This window comes from Amblyomma maculatum, chromosome 6 (assembly GCF_055883805.1).
Source record: "Amblyomma maculatum isolate TAMU_Amacu chromosome 6, ASM5588380v1, whole genome shotgun sequence".
Lineage (NCBI taxonomy): Eukaryota > Metazoa > Arthropoda > Arachnida > Ixodida > Ixodidae > Amblyomma > Amblyomma maculatum.
This window is the reverse complement of record NC_139349.1, coordinates 10,728,938-10,746,679: the sequence shown is the minus strand read 5'-3', so window position 1 is coordinate 10,746,679 and position 17,742 is coordinate 10,728,938. Positions and strand designations below refer to the sequence as shown.

Here is a 17,742-nt window from a genome sequence, read left to right as displayed (position 1 = left end):
GAATTGGCTGTGCTGTTTCTTTGATTTGTGTAGTCGAGTATTGGTTCCGGTAAGCTGTAAGCGGAAACGAATAAGGGTACGTTGCACCCAACAGTACTTTACCGACTAATGTCAATTTATGCCGGCAAGAAAGGGGCGTATAATCTTGCATTAGGTGGCTGAACCTTTTTATTGCGGAAAATTCTCCCTTGCATGCCGGCGTCCCATTTACTGCAGGTATGATAATATCCAGAAGGCATTTTTTTTTTTTTTTTTTTACGGAGCCTGATGAGAAGTGGTTTTCATAAGATAATAAAATATTTATGTTTTTGTTTTCCACTGCGGCAGAAGACATGGAAAGCTATGGCGCACGCATTGCGCATCGTACGCTGTCGACATGTGTGCGTACGTGTGGAGTCAGGATCGCGTGCTGAAGAAAGAGGAAATCACTTTCTAATTTCATAATTCTATCTGCTTGTATAAATTAGCGCATTCAATGGCTGAAGTGAGAGCTAAACTGCCTCACCCGACACCTGAAAACACAGCGGGAATGCTACTGATAGCCTGCCGTTCAGGGGCTCCTGCGTAATATGCGTTGTGGGGCTAGTTGCGTACTACAGCAAACGGGCACACGCCGCCTGAATGCACCGGACGCGAGGCAAAAACTTCAGCGCGCGTTTTTGCGTCCATCAATTTTCTCCGTCCACTTTTGGCGGTGTTTTAAGTATGAGACTCTTCGGACTCTTTGTCTCGCTCTTCTGCTCTCCTTGCATTCCGACGCTAATTTTATACTGACGGTACAATAGCGTTCATTTATGCGTCTGTAACATGCAAGGCGTCCGGCTCTCACTCCAGGTAATACGCGACGGATCACATCCCAGAATCAGAGAAAGGTTGTCTTCCAAGTCTGGTTCGGCGCACAGTCGTGATGCGATAAAACTAAATGTGCTTGTAAACGAAAAAAAAAAAAAGTTCCCATTGTTCAGAACTAAGGCTGGATTGCCGTACCTGCACGAAGACTCACGTTGTCGCCATAAAGCAGCAGATATTATTTGCAGGTGGTATTTGTAACTTAGGCAGCGTTAATCACCATAAATTAAATGACCACACTGTTAACTGATAAATTAAATGACCACGTACGATGCTAACTTAACGGTGTGGGCAGCTACATCATGCGCGCGCGCGAGAGAGAGAGAGATGTACCGAGCTTTGCCACGAAGCTTAATAACGTTTACTTGTTGGTGCTAAAACAACCGCTTTGTCTCCAGCAAGAGATGCCACCTGAATTATCTAGAATATTTGTAGGGTCGTGCAGTTTGTTCTAAGTTACCCAAGAGTGTCGCAGACGATTACAACTCCTCATCTCGAAATTTTTGGTCAGCTTTAACCTGAACGCGGACGAGAGCTGCGGGCATTGTGCACTGCGACTACCGCCGAACACGTTTGTTGCTGTAATCGGCGCAGTGCTTTTCTATTCTCGGTGGGCTCAAGTAAATCCGAAAATTGGCTAAATTTAGCGACCTCAGTCTGCTCGTCTTCTCTAGTCGATGTCCTCAGCACCTCGTTACAATATCAAGCTTGCTGCAATTAATAAGCAATACTACGTTTGTTACTTAGTACAAAAATTCAGGGTCAGCCACTGCTATCGAGTCCCGAAAGGAGACGCCCACCTCACTGACACACAGCCTCAGATGACTGCCTTGCTTTGACCCTCATACGGTTATTGTGTCATTCCATTTCTCACACCTTTTCCTCGCCCACCTCTCCACCGCTATCTTTTTTAATGCTGTCTGCATGGCATCAGCGTCACAGCAAGAATATCCCCTCAGGAGATAACGACGTTCTCGCTATTGTTTTGCAGTCAAGGACACCTCCTTGTTCGCAGAAATTGAAGCATCAATTATTCTTAATATCATTGCCATCATAGGTTGCCAAATAACGCCCACTACTTTAGTTCAAAGAGTCTACGTGCTCGAAGACGAAATTGGTACACCCAGTTGATGATGAGAGGAACATGAAGTGCAAGTATGGCCTGGAAGACTACGTCATATTTCACCGAAATTGAAGAGCCACTCGAATAATCGCTAAGAAAGCCTTAAGAGCCTGAACGCCAAGATCAGAGGTATAGTCAGATGTGGCTTTGGCTCCTTTGATGCAATTCAGAAGTCTTAAATTGAAAATAAAAAAGAAGCGAAAATTGAGGGACTTTTAGCATCCTGCGGAGCTGATTGGATTGCACTGCTGCTAAGACAGATTTTAATTAGTTGCTAATTAACACTGTTCGTTAATCGTAGAAAGTAGTAGCGGCAGCTGGTAGAGCAACGTTTATTTGTTAAATAATGGTGGAAACTATTAGCGGAAATAGGGGTTTCAGTTGTAACTGCGTGTTTTTGTGATGTAATGTGTGGCTTCTGTCGGATGTATGGTATGAGGCAGTCGCATAACACGTATAAACTATTGCATTATATGTTTGCCAGGTATTGGCGTTGTGTTCTATACACCACGGCTACAACTGAACGATATCTGCTTAGTAGTACAGAGGTAGCGTGTCGGCTCGCAACCCAAAGAGTTGGATTCCGCTTACGCCTCAGTCCGACCCACAAAGTAAGATGGGCCTTGCAGTGTAGGGAAGCTAACAATGCTAACAGAGGTGTCAGTTGGTTGATCATAATGGAGACATATATGCTACTTGCTAGACAGAGGACAGGTAAAGGTCAACTTAAGACCCAAGCGCTTGTGTCATATGTTGTCCTTCACCTGTCCCCTGTCTAGAAAGTAGCCCATAAATCCCCATTATAGTCTAGGGAAGCTTTCATAACTTCATAAGAGGACGCCCGAGAACCAGCCCTAGAAAGGAGAGACGCTCTGGTTATCTTGCTCTGGAACTACTTCAGAGACACGTGGCCCATGACTTCGTGCAAACATTTCTTCTTCCTTGCCTCGCTTGTTGTCTCAGGAGACCTCTTTAAGCCTTAAAGAGAGACTGAATCAAATTATTGAAATTTGAAAAAAAAAAAGAAATAAGAAACGCTAGAAAGAAATTTTCTGTATGCGAATTACTTCGTATAATAGCATCACATCGATTATTATTTAGCGTGTTGTTTTATTCTATGTGTTCAGAGCGCTCCAAGCCGCCCTGTAAGAGAGGTGAAGAGCGTGACGCCATAACTCCCTCGTGCAGCCGTCAGCCTTTCGCGGTCATTTGAAGCGCGGTCTTTCACAGCTGGTTATTATGGAACTAGCTAGTTCTGGTAATGGCTGGAGTCTTTCCACCAGCGGCGAATGCACCTGTGGCGACGAAGTAAACTTTCATCCGCTGAAAAAAAAAAAATATCGCTGCTTACCGCTACAAGCCATCTGCGTCAGGCGACCACGGGCTATTTGATGCAGAGTGCAAGGTTGTTGGGGCCAGCAGTATGGTAACTTTCTGGCTAAATTGAGCTTCGAATAAATAAAGGATCACGTTTCAAGAGGAACACATAAAATGAGCAGCGTTTATAGTGTCTTCGCAGCATCGTTTGTGAGGCATGTTGTATAATTAATGGAACATACATCAAAAAAGAGAGAATTAAAAATTCATCAGCTCCATCCTGATTGTAGACATGTTCGAGCGCTCGCAGTACCGGATGCCGCGAGATTACCGTAGCATTGCGGTCGACGGCACTCCAACCGTGCGATGCCCCTAATCGTCAGCAGGCCGTTTCGCATTGAAGCTATGGCGGACAGCAATTAAGGACTATCAAAAAGGCAGTTATTCAAAGCTAGGGACATCCTTATTATCAGACCGCTTCATAGTGATATCAAGATATGATTTAATTCAGCAATGTCGCAGCTGCGGAGATAGCTTACAAGCTGATTGAGTGAGCCGGGCTGCATTGGCGGCAGCAGCTATGCGGCTGTGAACAGAAATTTGCTTGGGTCGGTATCGATCAGTGATCCTCAAGACTTCAATTTCGACGTTATTTTACGCGTATTGCAGCGGTTATTATTAGGGCCAGCAACAAATTCTAGCACACTTTTCTAATAAGAGGAGGTGCTGGCGCGCACGGTTTGCGGGATGCACGGCAACAGAGGCAATACTGCTGTTGGACAGCACCGCTATACAGCTTTCTCAACAACTTCGTAGTAAAGAAAAGTTTGTTTTGTTTTTGAGAAAGCTGCTTAGCTTTCCTTTGTAGTCGTATAGCCGCGCTTGCGTGGATATAAATGAGTAATTACTCCCTTACTACAAATCTACTGCAACTGGGGGGATACCCCTAAATATTTGACCGACGTAGAAGTTGTAGCTTCCACGGGCGGCCGCCAGTTGCAACAATGCAATAAAAAGATGCGAACAATAAAAAAGCTCCATCTTTCTATGAAAAAAATAAAATTATTCGTATTCGTATATGTCCTCATTTAACTTTGTCTGCATGAGAGAGAGCTTCTCAACAGTTTGATTTTAAGAGATGGAGCTTTGCTGTAAAAGGAAAAGTCGGTTCTTGAAGCTGGGCTGTTTAGGGTGGTGGCTTTGAGGCAGCTTCATATTGAGACCTCTATGGCCGACTCTGAGCCTCTCTGCGTGGAATGACATATACTGAGTTACGCTGTGCTGCCAGCTAAAAACACCAATAAAAAAGGAGCAGTAACTTCAACTTAGGCATCATGTACGAAAGGTTGGTCAGTTTTACTTATGCACTGTTTGGTTCACCGTTTTCTCCAGGTATGCTTCAAGGAGCCGAAATTGTTGGAAAAATCAAGGAATTCAAGCAGAGCCTTTTGCCTTGATATTCGGCCCCACTTTACAAGTCCTCTTTAAAGTAAGTCATCAGCATGAAGCAAGGTTCCGCAAATATTATGAAATCGGTGTCGACGCCCGTCATTAGGAAAACAATCATTACGGCGTGCTTTAGGTAAAAAAAGCACTATTATGGGCAGTATGCTGAGTTTCAAATCAGTTTGAAATTGAGCATTTGAAGAAATTCAAACAAGCATTGGTCAAGGGTCTGCTTGGCACTTTTACATGTGTTTGTGTGTGTGTGTGTGTGTGTGTGTGTGTGTGTGTGTGCGTGTGCGTGCGTGTGTGCGTGCGTGTGTGCGTGCGTGTGTGAGCGTGCGTGTGTGCGTGTGTGTGTGTGTGTGTGTGTGTGTGTGTGTGTGTGTGTGTGTGTGTGTGTGTGTGTGTGTGTGTGTGTGTGTGTGTGTGTGTGTGTGTGTGTGTGTGTGTGTGTGTGTGTGTGTGTGTGTGTGTGTGTGTGTGTGTGTGTGTGTGTGTGTGTGTGCGTGTGTGTTTAAGGATTTTGCCATGCTAAAATTAACTGCTTTTGCGCACGGCTTTCGATTTAAACTATATGTCGTAAGGTTCCGTTACCAAGCATTATTTTCTTTGCGCAATAAGCCGTCACAGTAAGAGCGATACGAAGACTACCATTCGCGCTTGTAGGCCTATATACGTGATTAAGGAAGAATGAGGGTCTTCAAAACTTTTCTTTATTATTCAAGACATCGTTTTGACGCTTAACTTGTAAGAGTAGAATAGAATGCTGATTTTCAAATATCTCATCGGGAAGAAAAGATATGACGGAAAACAAACAAAAAGCAAATCGGCATCTTACCATCCACTGTGGTAATTTTTTTAAAAGAAATAGTTCTTTTGGTAATATGCACTCATTTCAAAAGGTCCACCACACAAACGAAAGCTAAGAAAAGTGCTATAACGTCCCCCCCCCCCCCCCCCCCCCCCATTTTCTTAAAAATAAGTAAATACCAAAGTGGAAAAGGAAACTTATGTGTCATCCGTTAGACGAAATTTAGTCTAACTCCTAATAGATCACTATAAAGAAAGGAAAAATTTGGTATGTGCGGTGAACCTTTTTCAGATATCTGCGTATTCCTTTGGAAAGGACCTAGCTAAATAGTTATTTTGCCATATCTTTTCTTCCACATACAAAATTTGAAATATAGATGGATATTTAAACTCCCCATTCTATTCTTCACTTTCATGATCGGTTTCAGCACGATATGATGAAAAATAAAGAAAAAAATTGAACCTCATCCCCCTAAATATATGTGACATAGACAACTTTAATCTCACGATTGCGTACTAGGTTGCTTTACATTTCCTGTCCCTCGTATGAGCAAAGGCTACTCCAATGCCAGATTTCAGCGCAATCCCCATACATTGATTTTCTTTATATGTATTTGCTTGCGGTGACTTATGGTAATAATGTCCAAATTCCCAAACTTTAAGATTTATTCGATTTTACTGAACGTTCGTGATTTTATTTCAGCCTTTCCATGAAATCGATGCGGAAAGGTACAAGAAGTACGGAAGGTTGTTTGGGTGAGTCGATCATTTGGACATTAGGCAGTATGTACAGAATGCAAGAAGACAATTATAATGAACAATAACTGTCTTGTGTTTTCCGTTCGCGGCGTCTAAAGCTAAGATACAAGATTGAGGAAACAATGCATTTCACATATCCATATTTGGCAATGGCCCATAGTTAGGGCATAGTCGCGGCCATAAGGTGGCAACAGCGTGCACTTGCAGTTGCGATAGTTGGAATGAAAGTAACTATTTCGATTTTTTTTTCCTTGAGCACTAATATACGAAAGATATTCAGAGCCACACTTCATTTTTCTCAACATACCACTTCTGCGTCACTTTTCTACCATGTACAGCGCCTTTGAAACAGGAAGGGCCGTTCTGTTTGTCAGCTCGCCGGAGATGGTCAAGCAGGTTTTGGTGAAGGATTTTCCGTATCTCCCCAACCGAAGAGTAAGTACACGTGACGGTGACTTTAACTACAACCCTTCTCAATTTAAATATTTCGAGCTTAGTCGAACGCTGTCCTTCTGTTGGCGCGAAATATTGTGCTGTTTGCTATTCCTTTTTCGTTTCGCAGACGTTTACATTTTTCGACCCTCTTCTGGACAACATGATGAGCGTCACTGCAGTGGACAAGTGGCGCAAGATCCGCCCCGCAGCGAGCCCTGCCTTTTCCACAGGGAAACTAAGAAAGGTGAAAGACCGTGAAGTTCACGAGGATGTGCTCTAAACACGAATTCACTTATAAGGGACCTAATGGAGTTATACCTCCTCTAACGCACTCCCCATCATACTAACGCATGGAATGCCATACGGGTGGCCACACAGGTATATTCTCATCTCAAACAAAATTCGCTTCATGTAATCAGCAATCGCTCAATACATTTCACCACGGCACAAGAAATCTTGAGGTTAGCACTTAGAGGAGATCGAAGCCTAGGTAAAGGCCTACTAAACTGGCAGAGCATTTCGTGTATATAAATAAGAATCTCTTTTCGGTGCCAAACATAGGCATTCCTCATTTTAGAGCGCAGCTCTTTGGCGCCCATTCCATACCTCGTAACCAGCTCCGCCTACCTTTCAGCCCCCCAGCTCAGCCCCTCTTCCTCCGTGGCGGCGACCGCGCGTATACTCCGATTGCTGCGCGTGCTCATGTCACCGCCGTTCGCTGCGTGTAACCCCCCACTCCTTCTTCCTGCGTGGCAGCGATGGTGTTTTCCGGTTGCCGAAGCGCCGGCTCGCTATCAGCGGATCACGGTGCGTGCATCCCAACCGAAACGCAGGGCCACGTTGTCTTGACTCGCTAGCGATGTCAACGGCATTAGTCAGTAGCTGCTATCTCTTCGCCGCGCAACGTTCCTATGGACCCACTCGCTGCCTCCCCCAACTTCTCGATAACGTAATTGCTTTCTTCATTTCTCCGGCCACAAAGCTTCCTTCATGATAGTCAAGAGCTGTTAGTGGAGTGTTTCTTGAAGCAATATGTGTGAAAAATTGAAAAAGTTGTGTGTAATTTTAAATACATGTCTTGCTCAGAATTTTTTCCTCAATCTATCAAGAAGCTGAAACAGCTGATGAGCTGTGCTCAAATTTTGCATTAGGAAGTAACGTAAACGTTGGCAAATGTTTTGTGATGAAAGTCAGTTTTAGTGCTTGGGCAGCATACCCTGCTTCTTAGGAGTTCTACGAGAGAACATGTTACTCCTGTTTTACAGCCTTAAAATAATATTTGTTTTCAGAGTGTAGAGAGAAAAAGAATGAATATATGTATATATATATATATATATATATATATATATATATATATAAAGCAAAGCCGGCAGCTATCGTCCCGAGCACATTATTTCAATGCTCTTTATATTGCAAATCATCTTGACAGCCGTTATGGTATGCTTTCTCTTTGTCTACCGGTGTTGTGCAAATCAGATAACTAGCGAACGAATTATGACAGCTTATAGCGTTACAATCAGAGTGTTCTAATCGGTACCACTAGGTCGCCTATTACTTGAAAGTTGGAACTTACAGACATTCCGACACTGTTAGGATAAGACTGTTTTGAAATAATAAAAGTATCCGCTCTAAAAAGACCTGAGCGGTTTGTATTCAGTGAGCATAGTTCGATATCGCTTTGAGTTTTTGCATTCCATTAACACACGCACGCACGCACGCACGCGCACACACACACACACACACACACACACACACACACACACACACACACACACACACACACACACACACACACACACACACACACACACACACACACACACACACACACACACACACACACACACACACACACACACACACACACACACACACACACACACACACATTGTGCTATTCTAGTGGCTGCCCCATAAGTTTTTCAACTGTATGACGGCGTTGCCGGAAGTTAGCGTGACATCATCTTGATTAACGTTATATCCACGATACGTGCATGGAGCTAGTAAACTATTGCTGAACATGCTTCAGCCCTTGAAAATTTGCTCCCGCTTTTTGTGGATATATTGTGAGCGTTTAATCAGCTCATGCTGAAGTGCACCAGAAGCCCAGGCTAAGATTTGCTTGATTACTTCTTAATTTGCGCTAGTAAGACGTGAGAAGAGTTAGATTGCCGAAGCGTCGCCCTTTCCTTATGGCAGTGATCCCTATACGTGTCTGAGACCGGGACTGCATACTCCTTTAAGTTGGCCGCTTCATCGCCTCTGATTTTGAGAACAAAGGTCCATCAGGAAACATTGCAAGTCGCACGAGCACCTTGCATAATGAGTAGCGCACAAATAGCAACAGGGCGCCGTTTATAGGTATAAGCCTCCGGAGTGTAAGGAACCTCATCAGTTCAGTTCAGTCGTTCAGTCGTGTCCGACTCTTCGTGACCCTATTGACCATGTCACGCCACGCTTTCCGGTCTCTCACTATCTTCCTAACATCACATAACTTCATCTGCAGTGCCTCGAGGATGCCATCTAACCATCGCGTTCGCTGCCTATCCCTTCTCCGGCGACCCTCAACATTTCCCAACATCAAATCTTTCTCCAGCGACTCCTCTCTTCTCATCAGATGACCAAAGTAGCTGAGCTTTAACTTTAGAATTTGACCCTCCAATGAGCAGTCAGGGTTTATGGTAGACTGATTTGATCTTCTGGCAGTCCAAGGAACTCTCAAGAGTCTTCGCCAGCACCACAATTTAAACGCGTCAATTCTTCGGCGGTCAGCCTTTTTCACAGTCCAACTCTCGCATCCATACATCACAACTGGAAAGACCATAGGACGAGTTAACGGATCTTGGTTGGCAGACTAATGTCTCTGCTCTTTACTAGGCGGTCAAGGCTGTCAAGGAACCTCATCACCGGTTGGCTAAATAAATAATATCCACAATACGCTCTGTTGCAGCCTACACCTGCGGCTTCTTCACCAGTGGGCAATGAGGATCAATAATGACAAAACAAAGAACATAAAAAATTAGCTGTGGTGTAGCTTGTGAATAAACCTAGAGTTACGAGACAGCTATCTGCATGGCAATGCTTAGGTTTGGCTTGAAAGTTAAGACATGGATTTTGCACACAGCAATTTATTCAATGATTTCAGCTTTATTTATGCCATAGGGGGCACTTTTGACCACTAATGTGCGATGAGGCGCGGTGGTCCGAAGCCCTCCACTACCGCACCTCTTTCTCTCTGTATTCTCTCCCACCTTCGCGATGCCGCGATAGCGTAAGCTACCAGCCAAAATATAAAACTCCGCTTTAACCGAGCCGTATGAACGTGTCTGCCTGGCCTAGGGATAACGTGAATGCAAGGGTTTGTTTTGGTAGGCTGATTGTGATATCACACTCCCGTATGAAAGGAGAGACCCGAGTTGGCAGCTCCTGCAAACGTAATGTCAGGAAGCCCTACGTCCGGTTAGTGCTCGGTCATGTCAGCTGCCGGCTACTGCCTCCTCACCACCACCACCATCACGTCTCATTAATACAAACAATTCAGAGCTAGCACGGCTGCATCTAAAGCATTGGATGCCCTGCTTTTGTGAGTGAAAGACATAAGTTGCATTGTGCCTTAGACCGTCTCAACTATCGCCTTTTAACAGCAGATAAGATCGTTAGTTCATGTCCCCAACAGTCGACTGCCCTCAAGACCTATAAGATACTGTTTCATTTATATAGTAGAACGTTGATCTAGTTGGTCTTCTGACGTAATGAAACACACCGCTGAAAAGACGGCAATCTACAGAATAGGCGCGCACACGCACGTAGACAAGGACGACTGCCACCGGCTTCAGTGACAAATAGTGATTGTGCTCCTGCTTCATTTTCTCTTCTCCTATTTAATTCTCTTATCTCTTTTCCCCAGTGCAGGATAGCCAACAAGAAAACTTTCTGGCTAACATTTTTGCCCTCCCTCCTCCTCTCTGTTTATCAATATTTAAAATGTGCTTGTTAGCTGGTATTAGGGTGGTATTCGCAAGTTCAAAAACATGTGCACGGCTGGAGCTATTAAGTAATCACATGTTCGTAGAAGTTATCTTAATCTGAGTAGCAAAACCACTGGGACTATTTTTTGAAATCCTTATGACCTGCTGGCTCAATTTTACGATAATGCAGTGGTGCGCTATTGCGGAAAAGAGTGGAAATACTCATAGATGCACTAGAAATGTGTTCTTTACACGCGTGAGCGGGAACAGAGTGTCCCTTTGAATGACCCCGCTAGATTGCCAAAAGCACTAGGAGTTTCCTGGGATGCCGGCAGCTGGACAAATAGTGTAGCGTTAACGACTCTGCATGACTTAAGTGATATTCTCATCGAGACGTACACTACCACATCTCTTCCTAAGGGTAACGTATATAGCAAAGAATCTGCTGGCAACGCTGTTTCGTCAGCGATATGTACTTAACCAATCAAACCTGCATGGTAAGTGTGTATGTGTGTGTGTGTGTGCACGTGAGCGCGCGTGTGTGTGTGTTCGTGTATTCGTGTATAGCTTCGTTTACTAGTGGCTAGAAGTTTCCCATGATTTGTTTACCTGTCAAAATTCAACCGACATGCTAGAAATACATAAATCTGCAAAGCCGTACTCTTACTAGTTTTGATGACTCTTTAACCTACGCATCTGTATGATCTCTCACTTCTTCAGGGATTCTATAGAGTTAACAAAAACCTGAGAAACAAGCACCATTACTGTATTTTCTTTGCTGTCACGAACACAGATGAATTCACTAATTGAAGATTGCGCCATGGTGTCAGCACAACACTTGAAGAAGGCCGCAGAACATGAAGAGGACATTGATATCAAGCAGTGAGTATTTCCGAGGTATCAGCAGAGATTCACATTTTCTGTTCTATCTGCCCACAAGGAGCACAATGACTCATATCTGGTGGGCATGAATTAATATGTGTGATCATATTTTTACCAGACGTCGAAATTTTTGTTCACATGCTGTCACATGAGAAGTAACGGCCTCATTGAGTAAACGTTTCTTGGAAACAGGCGCTGTGACGGTGCCGCTTTCAAGCGCACTCGAAATGTCCTAGGTTCGATTTTTCCGGCATCTCGTCGTCCCTCATTCTATTTTGAGTCTCACTCTCTTATATTGTAAGCATTTGATCACGGTAGAACGAGAAGAAGAAGATGGCTTACACGCTATGAAAGAGCACTGAACAAGGGTAGAGGGCGGGGAGGGGGTGAGCCTCAGTTCGCAGATCGAGCCAACGTTTCGACAATTGGACTTGTCTTCACCTGGGCAAAGCGATAATCACGGTCATCAGTGTTATAGTTGAATACGATCAGATCATCATCTCCACAGGTATTAACCACTGTCTTGTAAATCTTCCTGGCTACAAACTAGTATTGTATGTCGTCCTGGAGGCCGCTGCTCTAAGATTATTCCGTCTTTTTTGTAACAGAGAATAAAACCCTCATTGGCTTTATTAGCTCCCTTTCATATTCTTCAAAAACGAAAATACTGAAGAACAGTGGTCATAGGGGAGAATCCTGCCTGCAAGATTGTGTATCTTGACAGCTGTCGTGCAGAGTCGCTCACACTTGTCTAGAACGGTCGAGCGGCGCTGATCGAAGAAGCAAAGTGAAATTCTATGGCAGATGCCGACTTCTGAGCTTAATACTCGCAGTCTACCGCAGCTTCAAACTCATTCAAATCCCACAAGCACTGCCACACTGCCCTTAACAAAGCAGCTGCTCTAAGTTTTCGCTTAATTTACTTCGGGACAGACCTCTAGAATGTTCTCAGACAAGTATGATCGATTCTGTACTTGTTCGGCCTTCCAATGCAATTTCAACTTTTAATCTTGGCATATTTAGTTTAGTAATCTGATTACATCTTGCCCTATACTTTCACCTTTGAGTAAAATGCTAAGAAAATTCTATTTAAGCTGTCGTATGCGCTACTTATGTCCAGGAAAGTAACATATAGAGGTCTGTATTCCGCCTTGGATATTTATATCTAATGAGGTTGCACAAAAATACTATCCCCTAGGCGCCTGTCCTTTCTGAACCCGTCTACAATTCTTGAAGTATATTCTTATATTCTATCCCTGCCTGCATTTCTAACTTCACTGGCTTTACCGTGAGCCTGTACGTAATTGATGTTAGATAGAACGGACATAATATCTTTAAGACCGATCACGCTAACATCAATTACATACATGTTTCTTACATTACATGTTTCTTTTAGAGATCATATTTGTTCTATTTTGTCGCCGAGCGCCCCCAATTTTTATTCTGAAGAACTGATGATTGGGCGAATTGCTAGTGATCCATCTTATAAAAACCAGCGCTTGCGAACGCAGACAGAGGACGAGACGAAACAAACAAAAGGCGCTGAACTTACGACTGAATTTTATTCAAAAGTAAGCAGTCAATTTATACAATTACACACACGCACGCGAAAGCATCTTGTCAAACACAGATACACTGCACCGCTCACTTGCGATGCAAAAAAAAAAAAAAAAAAAAAAAATGAACAAACTGGAAACACGTTCCCAAGACACATGTGCTACTATCGCAAACCCGCTACCCACACTGAAGCATGCTCCTTTCCCTACGTTTCAAGTATCTTCATATGTGACAGCGATACATGTGATAGCCCAGAAACCATCACTGTTGCATGCGGGGATAAATAACACGCAGGTGGGCGAGTTACTGGCCATCTTGGTGGAGCAGCTTTGAACTAGACTAGTGGCATATAGCAGGAACGTGCCACGAAACACCGTTTTGTGATCTATGCAAAATGAGACATAGTAGCTTCACTTGAGCCTACCTGCGCAGAGCAGTGGAATGACGGCATGAAGTATATGCGGTGAACTAGGAAAAGGGTGTAGTTACTGAGCCCACACTGGGCCCTATAGAGTGTACGCGGCAAAGAGCTTGGTACAATGAAAGGGCCGTAGAGATGCTGGACCAACGACTGGGAAGAGGCCTGTGTTTTTTTTTAGGGCTGCACCACACCGCAAGAACCCAGTAGTGGCATCACACGGAACTGTACACGGTGGCAATGAAGGTACACAGAGAATATTCGAGTAAATGGTAGGCACATCCCCTAAACCAGGGAAACAAAGGCGGCACCCTGAACACAGCAACAGACTGAAGCATACGGAGCGAGAGAAAGTGTACGTAATTCATGGTCAGCAGCGACGATAAACAGGCTGCGGCGACGGATGTTTGCAGTAAGCTGAAGCCAGTCCCAGGAAAACGGCGAAGGAGGAAGCAGGGTCGGATGATGCAGTTGTTCTATCTAAACCTACAGTGGGCCGACGGGAACAAAAATGGTTGTTGTCTTACATACTGGGCAAATATGCCATCTCTGTGGCCTGTATTGTAGAAACATATTTACGTAATCCAGAGGTACCACCTCCCTCAAAAGCTGACTGGGAAAGTTTGAACCCTTGTGCAACAGAACGGTGGTGGCATAGGTGTTCTGCATAGAATGGACAAAGTATGGAATAACGCATACGAGACCTGTTTGGAGCGCATGTTGATCATTAGCGGAATAGGCCCGCGTAAAGTAGCTCCATGTCTAGAGCATTTATAGATGGGTAAAATACATACCAGATAAACAAATAATTGTTGGATTGTATGAACAGCAATATCCTAAGACTTATCTTCCCAAACTTCCTTAGAAAGGGGGGGGGGGGGGGGGGTATGTTGAAGAATTGGACAATGAAACGGGTAGAATGGACAGGCTGTGCTTGGAGTGGGCCCACAGAATGGAGCTGTTGGTGCTAAACACTACAAAGGGAAAGAGACGTGGGCCGTGGGTACAAAGTTGTCCTGTAATAAGGGAGTAATTACTCATTGCATCCACCCAAGCGCAGCCATACGGCTACAAAGGAAAGCTATACAGCTTTTTCAGAAACTTCGTAGTTAAAGAAAAATTCGTCCTGATCCGGGAATCGAACCCGGCACCACCGCCTTTCCGGGGCAGTCGCTCTACCGACTGAGCTAACCAGGACGGTCAGCAGATCAGATGGTAGGGCGAGAGCGAATTGATCTACAACTCGAAGTGGGAATATATCTGATCTGCTGACCGTCCTGGTTAGCTCAGTCGGTAGAGCGACTGCCCCGGAAAGGCGGTGGTGCCGGGTTCGATTCCCGGATCAGGACGAATTTTTCTTTAACTACGAAGTTTCTGAAAAAGCTGTATAGCTTTCCTTTGTAGCCGTATGGCTGCGCTTGGGTGGATGCAATGAGTAATTACTCCCTTATTACAAATCTACTCCACCTTGGGGGATTCCCCTAAATATTTGACCAAAGTTGTCCTGGTTCGACTATTCCCCTACCTCCTGGTCCATTTTTCATCGGTTTGCAGATACCAGCGTAGACCAGTCAAGTTAAGACAGCGATAGCAGTGACTATACCAGTTTTCGCCATGTTTTTGGCGCCAGCTGCACCCAAACTCAGCTAGCAAGACCAAGGATCAGCCTCTTCCCTTTGCCCGGTCGGATTATTGAAACGATGACAACGAAGCAGGAAGAAGAGGCACGGGCTCAAAATTGCAAATAGCAGCATACGAAGCATTTGTGCAGGGGCTCTAGGACATGGTGGTAGACAACAAATCACCCTGGAACCCACAGCAAAATCCTAAAAGCTAAAACGAAGCCTGGCGGGACAACTAAGTTGCGCAGGCCCTGTATGCACGTAAACAGGCTTGCAAAACGGAACAAAAGACAGCAGGGGAAAAAGTCGGTAGACTATTCACTGAATACAGGTTGGCTTAAAGTGGCACGATAATGTAAGTGCAAAAAAGATGTAGGCACTGAACCGGAAACTGCTCAGTGATTCTGAGAAACAATTCTGCAAATGCACCTGCTCTCAGGGTCCAACACGGCCGTTGGAATCTACCGTTATCACGGATGTGTCCTCTCGGGAGGATTACGAAGGGGCTGATGCTTTGCTCTGTTCGGAAGCTTTTATGACACACAACCTGGATACCCAAACCCAGACTTCCCGTGACGCACCTATAACGCCCTTGCAGTTGACACACGCAGCTTGCCGCACAATCACGACTGGAAAGTTGGAGAGTTCTGAAGAGGGAACCAATAAAAAAAAAAAAAAAAAAGAGAGACTTACACCACGACGATTGACTGGACAGCAACTCGTCTTCGTGTTGTACGCCTTTCCTCTGGTCCTTGTCCTTTTTAACTGGTTCCCCTCTTCATATGTACCAATTGGCCCAAAATATTCACTCTTCTGCAGAGCTGGAGCGTGCCATCATACATCTGTGAAGAAAAACGGGTGCTGTTCTTGACGGCGCTCCTCCCACACTATTTAAGAGGTTATTGAAAGAAACACGGCAACTAATGCTGAGCGCCTTGAATTAGGTCTTGCATACAGGAAGGATGCGTACACGCTGGCGATGATCCCGGATCCAGATGGGCATATAGTCGCAAGTTCTCGGAGAGCACCAGACAATTTTCCGTCCAGACCGCTGCTCGGAAGATAACCTTTTCATGGTAACGAAGGAAGTTAAGATTGCAGCAAAAGAGAAACCAGAAAAGAGAAATAGCCCATGTTTTCGTTGCCGTATCGGCGTGAGGCCCCGAATCCATTCTGCTGTAGAGTACGCGTAGGGCAGGAACAGTTGACCCCAATATAAGATTATGTGAAAGGATAACCAGCATACATATGAAGCCCTGCTTTATATATACATAAACCAAGACAAATAGATATATGTTGTATTTATAGGCCGTGTACAGTATATAAAATGTATATAAACGTGCATAACCTAGGAGAAGATAGTATGACTCTGGTTCCAAGGTTTTTTTTCGGGTTCGATTGCCGACTCATCCTCCCATCCAAAATATCTGCGCAAGTTGGCAACTCCTGCCATGTCACGTGGTTCCCTAGCTTCACACATCCCTCCGTCCTCTCAGTGTATGGCCATATCCCTTACTAAGTACCAACCGTCAGGGACATGCACTAATTTTAGTATACGTACATGCCCCGTCATCTTACGCCAGCGCAGGCTGGTGTGCCGTTGCATTGCTAGTGCTTCATCACGCTCGTATTCATTACACCAAGTTTTCTGCCGCATGTGCACTCTAATGCTCAAGAAATACAGTCGATCGTGGATATATTTACCAAGAAGGGTTATCGCGAAATAGTTCGATATGTCGATAATTACTCATATAAAACATTCTAAGAGATGAGCTCTTCTGTATCTCCCATAACACAGAAACGTCAACGCGGCGTATCCAAGATAGCGGCACGCTTCCTGCAGGAATGTGCTGCACACCGGCCAGTCGCTCGTCTTGGGCGTGGCAACCCGCGAGCCGAGCGTTATCTCGCACCAGGCGCCAAAAAGAGGAGCGCACCCCGGTGTACCTCTCCGTGGACACGAGCGCGTCCTCTTGATAAATGGTAGTCAGGTCGGAGCGTCGAAGCTGACCCTGCTCGCACCTGGTGCCGTTAGGCGCATGTGCCGTTGTTTTCACATTAAAGTTGCTGCTGACGGTGCTTTTCCAAGCGCCACCGTTCACAGCAAGAGGTATAATACTGTAGGTACTATAATAAGACAGTTAAAACAGGGTAAAGTTTATTTCTCCGTCTCCTTCAGCAGCGAAGTAGGCCACGTGACAACCGCCGCAACCTTTGGAAAGCTAGGCTCGCTTCACCGCACGAAGAGCAGGGCTCGATTTTTGGCATTCCCGCATGACAGCAGTGTCGCATTGAAGAGAAGCATTGCAGACAGAAGGCCACTTTGAAGCGGTCTCGACGTTCACTTTATCAAGCAGGTGCCCAATTTTGCGCAGCCAATCCTGTACAGCACAAAAATAATTATTATAGGGGCGTCTTTAGGAGAAATTAAGCTTTTGCGCGGAGCGCAGTTCTATATATTAATGTTCGTTTGAGTGGTAGCTGGATAAACGCGAACACGCCTCTACTACATTTTAAGTGATTTTCAAGGGAATATGTTGAACGTTTGTTATAAACA

General features: G+C 44.8%; 1 protein-coding gene and 1 long non-coding RNA gene across 2 annotated transcripts in view; one reads left to right on the top strand and one right to left on the bottom strand.

Moving 5' to 3' along the window:
• LOC146185048 (uncharacterized) overlaps window positions 1-17,742 on the bottom strand; it is a 310,168-nt gene that overhangs the window by 113,911 nt on the left and 178,515 nt on the right. Inside the window, exon 3 of the long non-coding RNA XR_014707963.1 lies at window positions 15,879-16,027. This is a non-coding gene — a long non-coding RNA (uncharacterized LOC146185048). The remainder of the gene's footprint in view (window positions 1-15,878; window positions 16,028-17,742) is intronic.
• LOC146185053 (cytochrome P450 3A21-like) overlaps window positions 1-17,742 on the top strand; it is a 37,317-nt gene that overhangs the window by 5,562 nt on the left and 14,013 nt on the right. The window contains exons 2-6 of the mRNA XM_084606040.1: window positions 4,682-4,778; window positions 6,249-6,301; window positions 6,643-6,739; window positions 6,867-6,983; window positions 11,500-11,588. Coding sequence (XP_084462166.1) covers window positions 4,682-4,778; window positions 6,249-6,301; window positions 6,643-6,739; window positions 6,867-6,983; window positions 11,500-11,588 — 453 coding nt within the window. The remainder of the gene's footprint in view (window positions 1-4,681; window positions 4,779-6,248; window positions 6,302-6,642; window positions 6,740-6,866; window positions 6,984-11,499; window positions 11,589-17,742) is intronic.